The following is a 17525-nucleotide window of genomic DNA, read 5'->3' as shown; positions in this document are numbered from 1 at the left end:
GCCATAGACGCACTGTTGCCCCATTATGCACCAACATTTTCTCAAACAATGTTCAGGGGTCTACCATGTGGCCCCATGTGACGTGTGGCTCCCAGTGGCCCCTGATATACAGGGGCCCCTGATGAGGCCTGTGAGGTGGCACCTGGTGTGACTATTGTCATTGTAGACCCATGGACAGTGTTTGTGCCATATTTGGTGCAGATCAGAGCAGCAGTGCGCCTTTGGCACCTGGGGACCCCAAGGGCCACTGATATGGCACACTGGGGCCCCTGGTTTAGCCCTTTGTGTGACTGTTGTCATGGCAGACCCTTAAACAGTGTTCATGCTAAGTTTGAAGCAGATTGGAGCAATGGTGTGCCTTTGGCACCCCGGGGGCCCCTGATATGGTACACTGGGGCCCCTGGTTTAGCCCTTTGTGTGACTATTGCCATGGCAGACCCTTAAACAGTGTTCATGCTAAGTTTGATGCAGATTGGAGCAATGGTGTGCCTTTGGCACCCTGGGACCCCCGGGGGCCCTTGATATGGTACACTGTGGCCCCTGGTGTGGCCTGTGAGGTGGCCCCTGGTGTGACTATTGTCATGGTAGACCCCTGAACAGTGGTTGTGCCAGGTTTGGTGCAGATTGGAGCAACGGTGCACCTTTAGCACCCCAGGGGCCCCTGAGTTGTCCCCTATTGTGCCCCCTGGTGGCTACATGTGGCCCCTATAAAAGTACAGACTACTTAAGTATGTTGTCAAAACTTTGTTTTTGATCTGTAAAATTCTGGAAATCCTTTTTGCGTCCTCGATATGGCCAAATTCAATGGTGAAACATCAATTGTGGAGTTATCTGTTTTTGATAAAAAACGACTGTTGGAGTTATCTGTTTTTGCCAAAAAAATAAGTTTAAATTAAAAGAAAAACTATTTTCTAATAAAGTTACATTTTTTATGATACATCTATTTTGTTAAGTCATTTTTACTTAGTCAAATCCACCCAACTTCAGTTTGATTGATATTACTTTGAGTGCACAATAAAAAAACTGGATTTGTGAACATTTATAAAAACGGAGTTATCTGTTTTTGCAAATGAACTCTTCATATATAGAGACATAGCTGATGACATCAGTATGACATCACACTGCTGACATCAGTATGACATCACACCGTACACAAATGACCCTTATATAAGACCGGCATTATCTACCGACAGATTGTGGAGATAAGCGACCAACGGTCGCTTATCTCCCGATTAGGGAGTCTTACTGGTGTAAAACAATGTTTTTACTCCTCCAGATTTTATCCAAATAACATGCAAATTGGTACACATAAATGAATTGGCTAATTTACCAATGTGTATTTCACTGTGTAAAAACACTGAAATCTAAAGTTTGTAGAGGTGGCCCAGCAAAATGTTGCAAATCAGGAAAGTAGTGTCTGATTGCAGTGAAACTGCACACAAATTCCCACTAGGCTAAGGAAGAAATGCCACTTGAAAATGTTCAAATCAGCCTCATGGTGGCTCTACAACAGGCCGAGTCGAATTGACCTAGCTCAAAAAAGGCTGGGAAAGGCTTTTTATTTTGGTGACGGTCCTACAGATATTTTTTTATGTTTTGTTCCTTACACCATGGACATGATGTTTCGAACTCCACGTCCCTCCACCGACTAATTTACTACTATGAACCCTTTTCTAGATTATTTTTTAACACCCACAGAATCACAGAAATGGTGTAATAATTATAATATCTCTGCTGTCGTGCAGAAACCATTTCCAGCTCCAAATGTAATCTTTTCACAAAATGAAAAAAACTAAATATATTTTCAACACAGACACCTTCTGAAAAGTGAACGTCTTTATGAAAAAAACATGTCTAAAATGCCTAAAGACTGTCTCCTAACCTGCTATTTACTTAAACGTTGCCTTTTGTTGTCACAGCATCTAGACACACCAGTGAAAGAAAGTAGTCTGCAACATCTGTCAAGTCACCATCTGTACCGTCTGCGCTCTACGAGTCCAGTTACTCTACCACCTTCGCCAGAGATTCCTCAAGCTCCTCATCCTCAAACGATGGCAAGAAGAGGAAGAATTATACAACGGTGATAGTTGTACTAGAATGATATTATATTAACTGCAAAGGAATCATTAGCCCCAAAACATTGCTACTTCTGTTTGCCCACAGCTTTCCTTTAGGAATAAATAACCCACTGTTATTTACCTAAAGTAAAAAGTAAGATAAATGTTGAAAGTGACAGTGTCTGTACCCAAAACTATTTTCAGAGTATCCAGTCATTTTGATCTTTTATCTCGTACTACTAACAAAATATAAGTAAAAAAGAGCTGCTACGTCCTTCCAAAGGGGGCTTTTCACTGGCAGATGAGCCAGTAGGGTAGGACATCAGTAGGAGCAATTTTTGGCATTTATTTTAATACCCAAGTAGGACACAAACCTTAAAGGAGTAGTTCACCCAAGACAGGACATTTATTCTATCGTTTTACTTACCCTGTGATGTTTATGACCCATGGAGATTTTTTGTTTGTAAAGCCTTATTTAATGGTAAATCCAGAAGCGAGAAAAAAAAATGAATGGAATCAATCAGTGATCCGTTTCTGCAGCAAAAAAACAATATCAAAAATCCTTCCATTAAAAAACAAAGCTCCAGTGTGCTATCAAAGCCTGTAGTTCCATTATCTGTTGAGACCAGTTCAAAAAGTTCCCTGTACAGTGAGAAAATGAACTTTATAAAATGCTTCCGGTGTAAATAAACTGTGCACGAAAAGGGAGCGCGCTTGGCCAGGCGTGTGCATTCTCAGCCATGCTCGTTCGTGAATGTGCCCCGTTGTTTTGAGGTTGCGTCATCAGCGCAACCAGGCACCAGCCTGTTTACGGTGAAATGAAAGCTACTGGAGATGGGATTTATGGCTGTATGAGGTGAGCCGGATTCATGAAATCGTTCATTTTAAAGAGCCGTTCAAAAGATTCAATTTGTTCACGAACGTCCTATCTCTACAACAAGCATAGCTGAGAACAGCCATAAATCCCATCTCCAGTAGCTTTCATTTCACCGTAAACAGGCTGGTGCCTGGTTGCGCTGATGACGCAACCTCAAAACAACGGGGCACATTCACGAACGAGCATGGCTGAGAATGCACACGCCTGGCCAAGCGCGCTCCCTTTTCGTGCACAGTTTATTTACACCGGAAGCATTTTATAATGTTAATTTTCTCACTGTACAGGGAACTTTTTGAACTGGTCTCAACAGATAATGGAACTACAGGCTTTGATAGGACACTGGAGCTTTGTTTGTTTTTTAATGGAAGGATTTTTGATATTGTTTTTTTGCTGCAGAAACGGGTCACTGATTGATTCCATTCATTTGTTTTTCCTCGCTTCTGGATTTACCATTAAAGAAGGCTTTACAAACAAAACATCTCCATGGGTCATAAACATCACAGGGTAAGTAAAACGATAGAATAAATGTCATGTCTTGGGTGAACTACTCCTTTAAGTCAACTGGCACATATTTTCCCTCCAAGAGAATTTGTAACATGTATGCTTGAATAATGCTGTTTGTTAGCATTAAATGAATTTTATTCTTGAGCAACTGAATGGAAGATTCTGCAACAAGACATAATAGTTCAAGATAACTACAGTATACAATTCATTCAGATGTTTTTCATAGTTTGTGTGTGAAGGTAATCATTTTAAAGCCTGCACCTTGATTATTCAATTAACCAACATGAAAATGATAAAGTTTTGGTTCCAGATATCGGTTTCAATATATTTTGAGTACATTTCCCAGCCCTGGTAAGGCTATGTAGTATGCCATCAACAACGCTTAAAGGACCACTTCACAGATGTTCAACTGTGGACACTTCAGAAACCTGCTTACCAGTGACACTTTTTTAACTTTTTAACACGACAAAAATAGCTTCCGTCATGCTAACTTTCCAGGAATAGAAAGCCTGCAGTTTCTATTAGCTTGGTTTCCCGATCGATGATGGTAGGCGGGTTCCTAAACTGTTCACAGCCAATGGTACCCTAATTTATGAGCATTAGTTAGGACCAATTATATGAACAAAGCTTGAAAGTCTGTGAAGTAGTCCTTATATTGTAGTATTTATTTAATAGTCTTTATAGAACCTACACAAAAGCCTATGTAAGGCAATTTACGCATGTCTGGGTCTATAGATAAAAAAAAAGGGGGAAAAGGGTGTTAAATAGTTTGTTTTTATATGCCATCATGCTTTCACATTTGATCATTGTTTCGGGAGAAACCCCCATCTAGTAAGATATTTAGTCGCTAAATCAACTTATGTGAACATAATGTATTCTGGACCTGTTTTTACCCCCTTTGGGTAGATGTGAACTGCCAAATCGTTAATAAATGCTTATTAACACTTTGTTGATGTTAACAAGACACTGTTCTATTGTTAATAAATACTTTATTAGTGCTTTGTTAATGTTTATAAGCACACTGCTCCCACTTTAGAATAGGTACTGCAAAATGCTTAATTAATGTGTTAATAAATGCTTAACTATCGCTTTGTTGATGTTAACAGGACACAGTTCCATTGTTAAAGGACAACTTTGTTTTTTTACAACAAGGGTTCATATTTTAGATTGTAATTAGGGAAAAGAAAAAGTGAGTGCTAAAATGTTTTTATTTGCTTCGTTCTATTGTTTTATCGCGATTACTGTGCTAAAATGTGGGGCATGCGTACGCATGGGGGCATGCGTACAAGTGGCCAGCAGTTTCTTTATTGCTATTTACAGTAAGCCCCCATAAGTCACATCAATCCATGAAAGGTTGCGTTGTATTTTGGGAATGGGCTTACTCTGTGTAAAATTACATATTTAGCCACTTGTATGCATGCCCCCAACCACTGAAATATTACAATCTAAAAATATGAACCCTTCTTGTAAAAAAAACAAAGTTGTCATTTAATGAGTGCTTTGTTAATGCTTTGTTAATGTGTATACCACACTGCTCCCACTTTAAAATAGGTACTGCAAAATGCTTAATTAATGTGTTAATAAATGCTTAACTAACGCTTTAGTGATGTTAACAAGACACTGTACCATTGTTAATGAGTGCTTTGTTAATGGTTTGTTAATATTTTTACCACACTGCTCCCACTTTAGAATAGGTACTGCAAAATTCTTAATGAATGTGTTAATAAATGCTTAACTAACGCTTTGTTGATGTTAACAAGCCACTGTTCCATTGTTAATGACTGCTTTGTTAATGGTTTATTAATATTTATCCCACTAATGTGTCAATTAATGCTTTATTAACACTTTGTTGATGTTAACAAGCCACTGTTCCATTGTTAGTGAGTTATTACTTAATGATTTGTTAATGTTTAAACGACACTGCACCTACTGCAAAATATTTAATCAATGTGTTAATAAATGCTTAACTAACGCTTTGTTGATGTTAACAACTGCTTTGTTAATGGTTTGTTAATATTTATCCCACACTGCTCCCACTTTAGAATAGGTACTGCAAAATGCTTAACTAATGTGTTAATTAATGCTTTATTAACACTTTGTTGATGTTAACAAGACACTGTTCCATTGTTAATGACTGCTTTGTTAATGGTTTGTTAATATTTATCCCACATTGCTCCCACTTTAGAATAGGTACTGCAAAATGCTTAACTAATGTGTTAATTAATAATTTATTAACACTTTGTTGATGTCAACAAGCCACTGTTCCATTATTTATGAGTTATTATTTAATGATTTGTTAATGTTTATACCACACTGCTCCCACTTTAGGATAGGTACTGCGAAATGCTTAATTAATGTGTTAATAAATGCTTAATAAACAATGTGTTGATGTTAATAAGAAACACATTTCCTTTTAATGAGTGTTTTATTAATGATTTGTTAATGTTCATAAGACACTGCTCCCACTTTTGAATAGGTACTGCAAAATACTTAATTAATGTGTTAATAAATGGTTAGTAAATAGTTTAAAAATGCACTATAAGCTATTAATAAAGACTAACTAATGTCTGTTAATGTGCTAATAAGTATAATATAGTTAATGAGTTTGTTATGGGGGTTTTATACATTGTTAATTAAGTATCTTATTAATTGTGTATTAAGTGTTAATTATGAATGTATTACTTTCTTATTATCCTTATATTAACATAGAAACATAAAATTAATGTTTAATAAACGGTTAAATAACGGTTAATTAAATGGCTTATTAATCATTAATAAAGTATCTTTTAAATAGGTTATTAGGTGTTTATTAAGGTTGATTAACCTCTTTATTGTCTATTTCTGTTAACATATATTAATGTTAATACATGTCTTATAAAGTGTTTGTTAATTGTTAATAAAGTAGCTTATTAAGTTTTCCAGTTGTTAATTAACTATTTACTAAATGTTAATAAGGATGTTAATAATTGTTAATTAAGGTTAGTACATTTCTTATAAATGGTTTCTTAATTGTTAATAAAGTAGCTTATTAATAGTTCTTCTTGTTGTTAATTAACTATTAACTAACTGTTAATAAGCATGTTAATAACTGTTAATTAAGGTTAGTACATTTCTTATAAATGGTTTCTTAATTGTTAATAAAGTAGCTTATTAATAGTTATTCATGTTGTTAATTAACTATTAACTAACTGTTAATAAGCATGTTAATAACTGTTAATTAATGTTTATTAATGGTACCTTATTTTAAAGTGTTACCATGAATGTGAGTTGAACTCATTCCAAACATGTACACAGAGAGGAAGTGTTAACTTGCTGTTGTAGTTGATGCCTTGTTTGGCAAAGCAATATCGAAAGCGACAGTCAGATATTTTCTCACAGAGATGTGAACTATGGTGGGAGGATGCTTTGTGTGTGTGTGTGTGTGTGTGTGTGTGTGTGTGTGTGTGTGTGTGTGTGTGTGTGTGTGTGTGTGTGTGTGTGTGTGTGTGTGTGTGTGAGTGTGTGTGTGCATATGTGCGTGTGTGTGTGTGTGTGTGTGTTTGTGTGTCTTGGCGCCAGCAGGTTTGATGGTTTGTTATGTTTGTGTTGGCACCTTATTTGGCAATGCAATGTTGAAAATAGCCAACGGCCATTTCAGATTTCCCCTGCACACAAATCTAAATTAGCTTAATTGGCTACACTCCTATCCTAGAAAAGTAAAATGAAAACAATCACTGTGTAATTTAAAAGATTGTGTTTTGTCTGAGTCTTGGTGCTGTCACTTTCATAATCTTTTATGATCCTCTGGTTTCCTCCAACAAAGACATACAGATGTGCCGTTTCAAGTCTTCAGTCTTAAATTACTGCTCTTTTCCTGTACTGCTCTTTTTCCACAGGTTTCTTTCCTTGTCTTGGGTTAGGGTTCTAATTCTTTTGGAGAATGGAGCGTATTTTTGCAGAAACACGCAAATGTCAAGAAACCAATCCATTCCCATTGAAAAGCAGAATCCACCTTCATAGGTAGATTTAGATTTCAAAGTCAGAAAAGGTAAGAAAAATAGCAAAAATAGCTGATCTACAAGTTCAATGTTCTGCCAATCCACTGGAAATCTACTGTCTTGCCAATGGCAGGATGTGTGAAGTTTTTAAATGGCACATCTGTACATCAACTCAGCACCTCCTTAACAAACATCAGTCCTCACAACCCCATTGCCCCTCCGCCTGGAAGAACTGGAGTTGTTGAGCTAAGACCCCCACGCACATGTGCGAGCGTGGGAGACATGTATTAGACATGTTACCTTACATAGCCCAGAATTCTCACAGACTGCAGAGCTACTGAGTTGTGTTTTGTGTCTTGTTGGCTGTAATCTGTCCAGCAAACTGACATGAGAGACAAGAGGCTCTACTGTTCTAAACCACCAGGGCCACAGATGACACGTGTAGTGATGAAGCCATTAGGTGCATGACTGAAAACACATGTCAGCAGTAGGCCTGTGCAAAAAAATCGATTCACTATATTATCGTGATGTTAATGCTGGCGATTCAATTAATCGATTTTCAAAGTTCAGAATCGATTTTCCCGATTTTATTTATTTATAAAAAAATAAAAAAATAAAAAAAAAACTTTTTTTTTTTTTTTTTTTTTTTTAAGGCGAAATTAACCTGATGGTGAAATAACCACTTTCAGTCAGAGTAAGTACAGGTCCTAAAGGAACAGTTTTAGGTCATGAGGATGTCATGTTATGGCTAAAGCTAGCACAGTGCTGTAGGCCTGTAGCCTAGTTCCAGACCCTGAATCGCTAGCCACACCCCTTTACATTTTTTGTTTTGGCGATTCAGGGGTCTAGAAGTGCTCTCATTGAAGAGTCCTTCCTCGGTTGAAAATCCGATCGGCGAATCAGCGTCGTGAATCAGCGTCTTGTGATCAGCGTGGGTGGGGGTTTCCCAGAACTCATGTGTGTTTCCAAGTCCACCAGCGCCGCCGCCGTACCATACCGCGCATTGCGTCGCGATAAAATGCGGTAAATTGCGGTAAAATGCGATCGTATCGATCTCGCTATGAAACACCAGTAGCAGGCATGTTATGTTGTGTTTGATTACTAGTTCGTAGTGCTCCTATTCTGACTGTTTCTTTGGTTAGCAAGTAGCACTAGCAAGCAACAGGCTAGCCACTAGCCAGCCACACTATGTCATGTGTTGGTCGGTGAACCAATCGCTGAAGACTGCCTCTTTTTGGCAACGCCCATCCCTGCAATCGCCCTGGGGGGAAGCACTTTCAGACTGAATAATGAAGTGAAACGAAATGTCAATTCAGGCTGAGTGTCAGGCTAGTAGGCCTGCAGCACAGCGATTTTTTTTTTCTTCTTTTTTTATGACTGTTTTGTTCTGTGTTTTCTGGCATCTTGACCAGGAACATGTTGTTGTAATGTTGTACCACTGGCACTTTGGCTGAAATAAATGTCAGAAAGATTGACTGACTTTATTTGGCTGCATTGATTTGAAGTATATGATTCAACTTTTAATGTTTTATATTGTTTAGAATTGTTTTAAAATTTTTCAATATAAAAAAGCTGTAATTTGTGGGGAAAAATCTCAATAATCGTGATTCGAATCGCAAATCGCAGGAAAACGCAATAATCGTGATATAATCGAATCGTCAGCCTATGAATCGAAATCGAATCGAATCGGGAAAAAGTGAATCGTCACAGGCCTAGTCAGCAGCCTTTAAATGGAGGCTAGTGCTTTGATTATAACATATCGTCGTTGTCGGGTGGAAACCCTGTATGTCCAAAACCGTTCGTTTTGTGTTTATCATTTTAATAATGATTTAAAATAGTGAAAACAGACGATCTACAAGCACACAACGCCTCGCATCGCGAGGCGTTGTGTGCTTGTAGATCTGCTGTTTTCACTACCTTTGTGCGACGCCCTTGTATGATGAAGCAGGGCTTTACCTTGTGAAAAAACGTACAAATTTGAAACTTGGAGATACGAGGTTTCTGCCCGACAGTGACGATATGGAGGTCACGCACACATACTGTATAGACACTTACGCACGCACAGATACACAGACAGACAGACAGACAGACAGATCCTTTTTGTTGCGTGTACGTGTACACCTATTTACTGCATTTATTCTTGTCTTGTTTGTATTGCACTGACCCAAGATGAATTAATTTCCCATGTGGCCAATAAAGGACATCTAAATTCTGGGCCCTGGGTACTTTAACTATTGAAAAATAGCAGATATACAAGCTCACAGCGCGGCACCGAGTGCCGCACAGTGAGCTTGTAGATCTGCTATTTTTGAAAAATCGTGAAAAGTTGTGCAAGTCTTTGAATATTTCAAATCCTTCTAAGGTTTTTTGAAAAACCTATGCTTCTATGTCAGTGGTGCTCAAACCTTTTCATGTGAAGGACCCCCAAAATGATATGTATTTGGCCACGGACCCCCATCTCAAAATATTTAGTTCCAGGGACCCCCCCCAGGAGCAAAATTTGAGTTACAAATGTTCGCTTAAAAAATACATATATTCAAAGATTTGTACACATTTTCACGACTTTTCAAAAGTAGCAGATCTACAAGCTTGCAGCGCGGCACTGTGAGCTTGTATTTCTGCTATTTTTCAATAGCTAAAGTATAAAATATTTACAGGCCCCTCCACCTTGGGCCCTAGTAACTCAGTCCCACTCCCCCCCCCCCCCCCCCCCCCCCCTCTCTTGTGACGCCCCTGGGCACTGCTTTAGAGCTGGAGCTGGTCCCTGCCTGCTTCTCCTAATAGTTCATAGTTAGAATGGGTCAAACGCAGAGGACGGATTTCCCCACCTGGAGCGATAAAGTATAACTTAACTGCCAATGTGGATAATGAATCACTGATAATGACACTTGGCTGTGAACCCATGCCAACAGTCGGGCCATGATCCCTTCCATCTCATTTGAGATGGCGCCCTTAAGCTGCTGTATTGCTATTAGAAGTGCACATTTCTAAATGGTCCAAAAAATGTAATGGAACTAATTAAATGAAAAGCAATGACTATATTCTTCTAAAAATGTTACTATTTCCCCTGCCCAATAAATAATTTTATAACACCCTGTCTTGGTTTAGTGTTTTTAATTAGAAACTACAGTGGGTTTCTTTTTTATTTTTCATCCTATGCCTCTATATTCAACATTTCCTGCTGGACTGTCTGCATACTGTAGTGTAGCTTATGCCATTGTTGTGTCTTTGGTATTCATGGGTTGCATTTGTAGTCCTACACCAGCCATTTTGAGGACCAACACAGGTGTTTTGATTAACGTAGAACATTACTTCTATGCCAATCAGACAAATTGAACACCTGTGTTGGTCCTCAATATGGCCGGTTTAGAACTACAAATGCAACCCATGAATTACACTAATTGCATTTGTTCTGCATACACTTCTTACAGTACATGCACTTTGTTGAAGACACATTCTTCCCGTCTCTAGTGTGCTGTTTTGCCTTTGAGTGCTGAAGTGATACATGGTATTCCGTTTTGAGTTACAGTACCATCCTGTCTGCTATGTGGCACCACAGTGCTGCCCCTATCGTCTCAGTGAGCTGCCTTTATTTATTGTGATAGTGATGTCATATATTACACAGTAATAGTCCTTGGCCTTTCAAACTGCCAAATACCAAAAAAGGTCAAGTTGTCATGTCACAGACCTGTATGTTACAACATACAGGCATTAAATGGTGAATTTTGTTCCATTTGTCCACTCTCTGAGTTCAATGAACATTCAGGATTTTACAGCATACGTACACATTTGCTCTGGGACAAACGAAAGAATAGTGCTACACCACTGATGCATATGACATTGGTCATGTAGGTCAGCTGATATGGCAGCGTGTTTGGGCCTCATCAAGAATACTGTATGTGTGTGCACACTGTAAAATCCTGAGATTTACTCACGGTGTGTGTGTGTGTGTGTGTGTGTGTGTGTGTGTGTGTGTGTGTGTGTGTGTGTGTGTGTGTGTGTGTGTGTGTGTGTGTGTGTGTGTGTGTGTGTGTGTGTGTGTGTTTCTCCAGTGTTGCAGAGCTATGCTATATATAGTCACATGCACTCAGATGTTGTGGCCATAGGGCATACTCCCTATAGAATGGATGATGTGTTGCTGATGTGGTCACTAATGATTCATTGTGTGTGTGTGTGTGTGTGTGTGTGTGTGTGTGTGTGTGTGTGTGTGTGTGTGTGTGTGTGTGTGTGTGTGTGTGTGTGTGTGTGTGTGTGTGTGTGTGTGTGTGTGTGTGTGTGAGAGTGCGTGCGTGCGTGCGTGCGTGCGTGCGTGCGTGCGTGCGTGCGTGTGTGCGTGCGTGTGTGAGTCAAACTGGGTTTTGCACAATGTGAGTACAGGTGTGTGTGTGTGTGTGTGTGTGTGTGTGTGTGTGTGTGTGTGTGTGTGTGTGTGTGTGTGTGTGTGTGTGTGTGCATAATATATGTGTGCGTGACCTCCATATCAGTCCATGTCTGCCTCAGGTTGCTCTGTTATAATCAAAGAAGTAAAGTAGCCTCCATTTAAAGGCTGCTGACATGTGTTTTCAGTCATGCACCTAATGGCTTCATCACTACGTGTCATCTGTGGCCCTGGTTCATGTCAGTTGGCTGGAACAGGACAGATTACAGCCAGCAGATGCAAAACACAACTCAGTAGCCCTGCAGTCTGTGAGAACAACGGGCTGTGTAAGGTAACGTGTCTAACCCCAGGGCTCCACTGGCGGCGTCGCGTTGCTCTGCGTCTTGACTGCGTTTGACGTCCGACCGGCTCCACAGCGCAGCGGCTGTGACTCTATGGCCAATATAGGCCATTTCCAAAACAACATGAAAATCACTTTCAAACAGGAATAAAACTATTTGTGACCTGAATGTGAACGTATAGAGCACACTATGTTCACAGCAGAGAGCAGCAATGCACCACTGACCACTTTGTTTTGTGGATTTTTGGGACATCTAGTCACCTTGTGAATGGATAGCCAACAGCAGAAACGCACGTATATAGCCTACATTTAAATATACAAAGCATTTATTCATATTTGATACATGACTGGACGTTGTGGACGCCGTCAAATAATTGAACCGGGGCGATTTTCGAGTTTGGACGCCGTCACCGGAGCGTCCGACGTTGACGTCGCCGTCGGCAGTGGAGCACCCTTCATTGATTAAAACGGGAGCGTTCCCAGCGTTGACGTTGACAGGACGCTCGACGCGCTCGGTGGATTAAAACGTTGAAAATGTTGTTTTCATAGTGACAGCGATAAATACAAACTCAAACAATGTCGTTTCCACTGATGAAAACCGCCCGGAACGCAATCAATTGTCTGATCATTCAATGGGTAATGGGTCTGAAGTTGTATTTGGTGTCTCGTAACTGGAATTGAGGAAAAGTAATTGTATGATATGGTAAGACTGATCATTTTAGAATCTTAATGTTTTTGGTTTTTATGTTTTGTTTTTTTCTAAAAGAAAGTAAATAAGAAAGTAAATCATCTTAACAAGCTCAAACCCAAATTAAAAACATCAACTAAAATATCTGGCCAGCAGTTAATCACTTTCAACATAGTTTCCACCAGACACCATTATACAGAAAAGTATAAAATAGTGCTTAAGTGGTTAAAGGACTAGCAACCACTCTAATACACTGTGGGGCAACCCTGTGATAAAGTGACATACTTATGTATGTTTAATGTGTGTGTTGGTCTTTTCCCTATAAATCTGCTGCCATTGCAAAGTTCTCTCAGTCAGAGTCAAGCAGAAAACGGAGTAATGTAAGGTCGTAAAGTATTTTTAATGACAAGCTGTAGTATATTATGGTAGTGGTGAGGTTCAGACGCTACTGCCATGTATAGTCACATGCCAACACATGAAACCTAGCATCCGTATTCTGGGCATGTCATAATACTGCAGGCGAACATTCATCGGAAATACAATCTGTATGCTCACACTATGAGTTGCAATATGGCACGTTGAAAATCAACTTTGCAGCAAAGAGTGGTAGAGAGGGAAACTATTAGGACCAAGAATTCATCAGTCAATTAAGAATACACTGAAGGGTTTACAGTATGTTTTTCTGTCTATCATTATACAGTAAGTGCTAGGTCCTAGCAAGGACATAATATAATACAATGTGCTAACTATAGCCCTGCAAAGTTCCAACATCCATAAAGGCAGTCTTTTCTTTAAAACGTTGAAAATGTTGTTTTCGTAGTGACAGCGATAAATACAAACTCAAACAATGTCGTTTCCACTGATGAAAACCGCCCGGAACGCAATCAATTGTCTGATCATTCAAATAAACATGCATCTGAAAATCCATGAATGCAGCCCACCCATCTGGCCAGTGTTAAGTGGTCTGAATGATGGGTGGGCTGTGAAGGCTGTCAAGACTTTCAAGTGGGCCCTGATCCAGAAAGGGTTGGGTGGGAACCACTGGTCTAGAAGTGAGCAGTCACTCTGTGCCACTGTGTGCCAGTGAGCTGGATAATGTACTGCTAAGGTCTCCTTTGAAATGTGCTGTGTCTGCGGTGCCCCATCTGCCATCCCATCAGCGCAGGTGAATAATTCAGTCACTCAAAAGCTGTGAGCCTGTCAGCTTGATTGGACTGGATATGTCCAATAGTGCTGGTGTGGGTTGTGTCTCGTGACCTACTTAAAGGGACGTGCTAATAGGGACTACCACAGTAATGAAGCAGAAGAGCCGACACAGTAAAATCATCAGTGTTAATTTAACTCACAGACTGTACAAATTAGTCCTATTGACCCGATTCAAATTAACACTATGGATTGTATTGTGTACACAGATTTCCTGATTACCTTTCCTCCCTTTTGTGGTTTAAAAAAAGACGGATGTAATGAATATTGCATTTCACAGCCATCAATTCATTTAGCATAGTGTTTGTGACAATTTCCCATAGGTCCCATGGGATTTATTATAGTGGCTTTTTGTTTCTGCAACATGATTTAATATAATATAAATAATAAAACCTTTAGAGAGCTTACAGATAAATTGAAAAGAAGCAAAGTAGAACAAAATCAATAAAAGAAGGAATAACAAAATAAAACAACTGGAAAACATGTTCCATGTTGCAACTTCACAACTAACAAACTGTTATGTTATTGGTTTGATTATTTAAAGGCAGTTCACCTCTTTGTTTTGTATGCACTGAAATATGAACAAACATTGAGGGACCATATCAGCATTACAAGAAACCAATGTCACATGCATGCACTCACTGTACATGCGCACGCACGCGCACACACACACACACACACACACACACACACACACACACACACACACACACACACACACACAGACACAGACACACACACACACACACACACACACACACACACACACACACACACACACACAGACACACACCGAGGGACAGCGAATACACTTTCCGGCACCGGCACCCTGCCCGGTCTAACTGCCGGTCTGTGCGGCGGCCGCCGGTCCTATTGCCGGCGATGCAGCGCGACTGCCACTACCGGTCTATGCGGCGGTGCGGCAGTTCCGCGGCAGGTGCCACTGCCGGAAAATGCATTTGCTCCTTCTGCACACACCCACACACACAAGCACACACACACACACAGAAACAAAATCACAACTTCTAAAAAGTGTGAAAGTGTGACCAGACTATCATAATAGAATCAAGCAAAAACATGTGTATGCGTAGGAAGAGGAGACATACCAACTGCACCCAGGCATTTGTAGTCAACACTTGGTTCTTTTCATCCTGGAGGGTAAGAGAACAGAGGAAGGGTACACAGAGAGAGAGATGTTAGCATAATGAGTTTAAGTGGAGCGTAACTCCAAATATTTCCCTGGAGGAGGAAGCGTCTGGAGATAAGATTCAGAAACAGATAGGCTGTGAAAGTTCTTCATAGTTATTTATACAGTTTAGTCACTGAGAGATCTTAGTGTGCAATGTGCATATCGTCACTGTCGGGCAGAAACCTTGTATCTCCAAGTTTCAAATTTGTATGTTGTTTCGCGAAGTAATGCCCTGCTTCATCAAGGCCGTCGCACAGGTAGTGAAAACAGCAGATCTACAAGCACACAACGCCTCGCAGTGCAAGGTGTTGTGTGCTTGTAGATCGGCTGTTTTCACTAGTTTAAATCATTTTTAAAATCACAAATGCAAAACGAAGCGTTTTGGACATTGGACAAGGTTTCCACCCGACAACGACGATATACTGTATTGTAAAACTTTGATAGAAATTTGACAAGAAAATACATAAAATGTGTATTTGGACAGCCTAGATGCAGCAGTCGAACAACAAAAAAACAAGCAGATCAAAGTTAACAATCACAAGCAACATGTCTGATCTCAAAATCCTCCAACGGAGTGAAACACCCCAATTTCAAGGTCTGTAGTTTGGTACAGTTTATTGGTTCACAAGAATGTAAATGATACTTCATATGGCAATATTTTCAAAAAGGCAGTGCTACAGGTAGAGGAACATTTAGCAGTGAATTTGTGACTGGAGGTACCTGTACTCTGCCGGGTGAATAATGCTTAGTTCATCCAGACATCTCACATTTTGAAATAAAATATTTGAATGAATGTAAAATGTGCATTTATTTGGTATGGTGAAAAAGGGATCTGCTTTCATTGAACATGCACATTATAACACATGCACGAACATTTATCAAGATCAGGGAGCACACTTCTACCATTAGGAAATCCCGCTTCCCAACAACAAGTGGTAGCTGGGGTGGTGGAGGGTAAGCAGTAGCAGCATGAGACAATGCAGCAAGCAGACCCCATTAGTGAATTGTGTATGTGAGAATGTGAGAACAAGGAGCTATAAGGCTGACCAGTGGTCGGCTGCCAGAAAGAGTTCCTAATAGCGACTGTAGGGAACACGTTACAGTGAAAACCTGCAGCAGTTGTGTCACGCTGTTACTCTTGCCTGTCACGCTGTTACTCTTGCCTGTCACACTGTAATTGTAAAAAATGCCCTCATTGAATTGACAATTGACTGGCATTCAGTGCAGGTGTGCTGATTAGCACAGGTGCCTTGATGATCGTTTTCTCCTCAGTCCAGAAAGGAAGAGAGCAGAGGAGAGTAAACACAACAGCAGAAACAGCTTGGAATGTGTTTCTTTTTAAAGTGTTACTTGTAATATGACTTATTCATGTCTTCATGCAAACTCTTTCAAAGTCTAGTTTTGTGATGGTTCGGTTGTACTATCCTGTCAAAACCAGTGTTTCTTCTGTTCACCTCTCCCCCTGTGTTTTTGGTTCTCATTTTCTCTGTCTGTGTCCGTCTGTCTGGACGTGGCACTCCATTCCTCTGGAGCTGCTGCCAGTGCCAATCATTCTGCACACCTGCAACCCATCTCCAGTTTCTTCACTCACCAAGCTCCTGTATACCCCGCCTCCACATTCTAGTAGTCTTTCAGTCTTTCATTCAGTTCACCAATGGGATATTAACAATACGGCCACGTTCAAGTTCTCTTTCAATATATGTTGCTTGAACTCCATTACACTCCATGTTTCCCAGTACCTGAGGTTAATGTCCAGTTATTTTCTCTGCCTGACTGCTTCGCTCTGTGTCCCGCCTGCCTGCCTGCCTGCCAGTGTCTTGCCAGCCTATTTTCCAAATGACACCCCGGCTCTCTCTGCTTTCCCCGCTCTACTGTTTTGGCTGTGCTCATCATCTAACCACAGTTGCAAGTTGTGTGCCTGACTCCTGCTTTCTGAATCTAATACTAACAAATCTAGAATGACAAGATTCTCATGAATTGAGTTCCAGCTTTGCAGACGTGGAAATCTCACATGAATGAATGACCACCACCAAACTAACAAAGTGTGGCGGACCATTAATCCTACAAATTGGGATATTGAAAGCCTTGATGATTCACCATGATGATTTTATGTGATGATTATAATGTTGATTTATGTGACTCTAATGTTAAAGTAACGTTTCTAATATACAGGAAGGTCTTGGTTCATTGAACAGTTCATGTAAATTAATTTGAGGGCTTTCTGACCATTCATTCCTTATACAGTAGCTTTGCTCTTGTGTGTATCCAGCTTTCTCTTTGTTTGTGCTTGAAGCATTCCTTGCCTCCAACAA

At 40.0% G+C, this 17525-nt stretch overlaps 1 protein-coding gene across 1 annotated transcript in view; it reads right to left on the bottom strand.

Annotated features, from left to right (window-relative positions):
- Positions 1-17525, bottom strand: part of LOC308282217 (neuronal acetylcholine receptor subunit alpha-7-like) — a gene marked incomplete at both ends in the record, with an annotated part of 132710 nt that overhangs the window by 74227 nt on the left and 40958 nt on the right. The window contains one exon of the mRNA XM_080722562.1: positions 15131-15175. Coding sequence (XP_080578688.1) covers positions 15131-15175 — 45 coding nt within the window. The remainder of the gene's footprint in view (positions 1-15130; positions 15176-17525) is intronic.

This window comes from Nannobrachium achirus, assembly GCF_963921795.1.
Source record: "Nannobrachium achirus genome assembly, chromosome: 3".
Lineage (NCBI taxonomy): Eukaryota > Metazoa > Chordata > Actinopteri > Myctophiformes > Myctophidae > Nannobrachium > Nannobrachium achirus.
The sequence above is the reverse complement of the archived record's forward strand: the minus strand, read 5'-3'. Positions and strand labels throughout refer to the sequence as shown.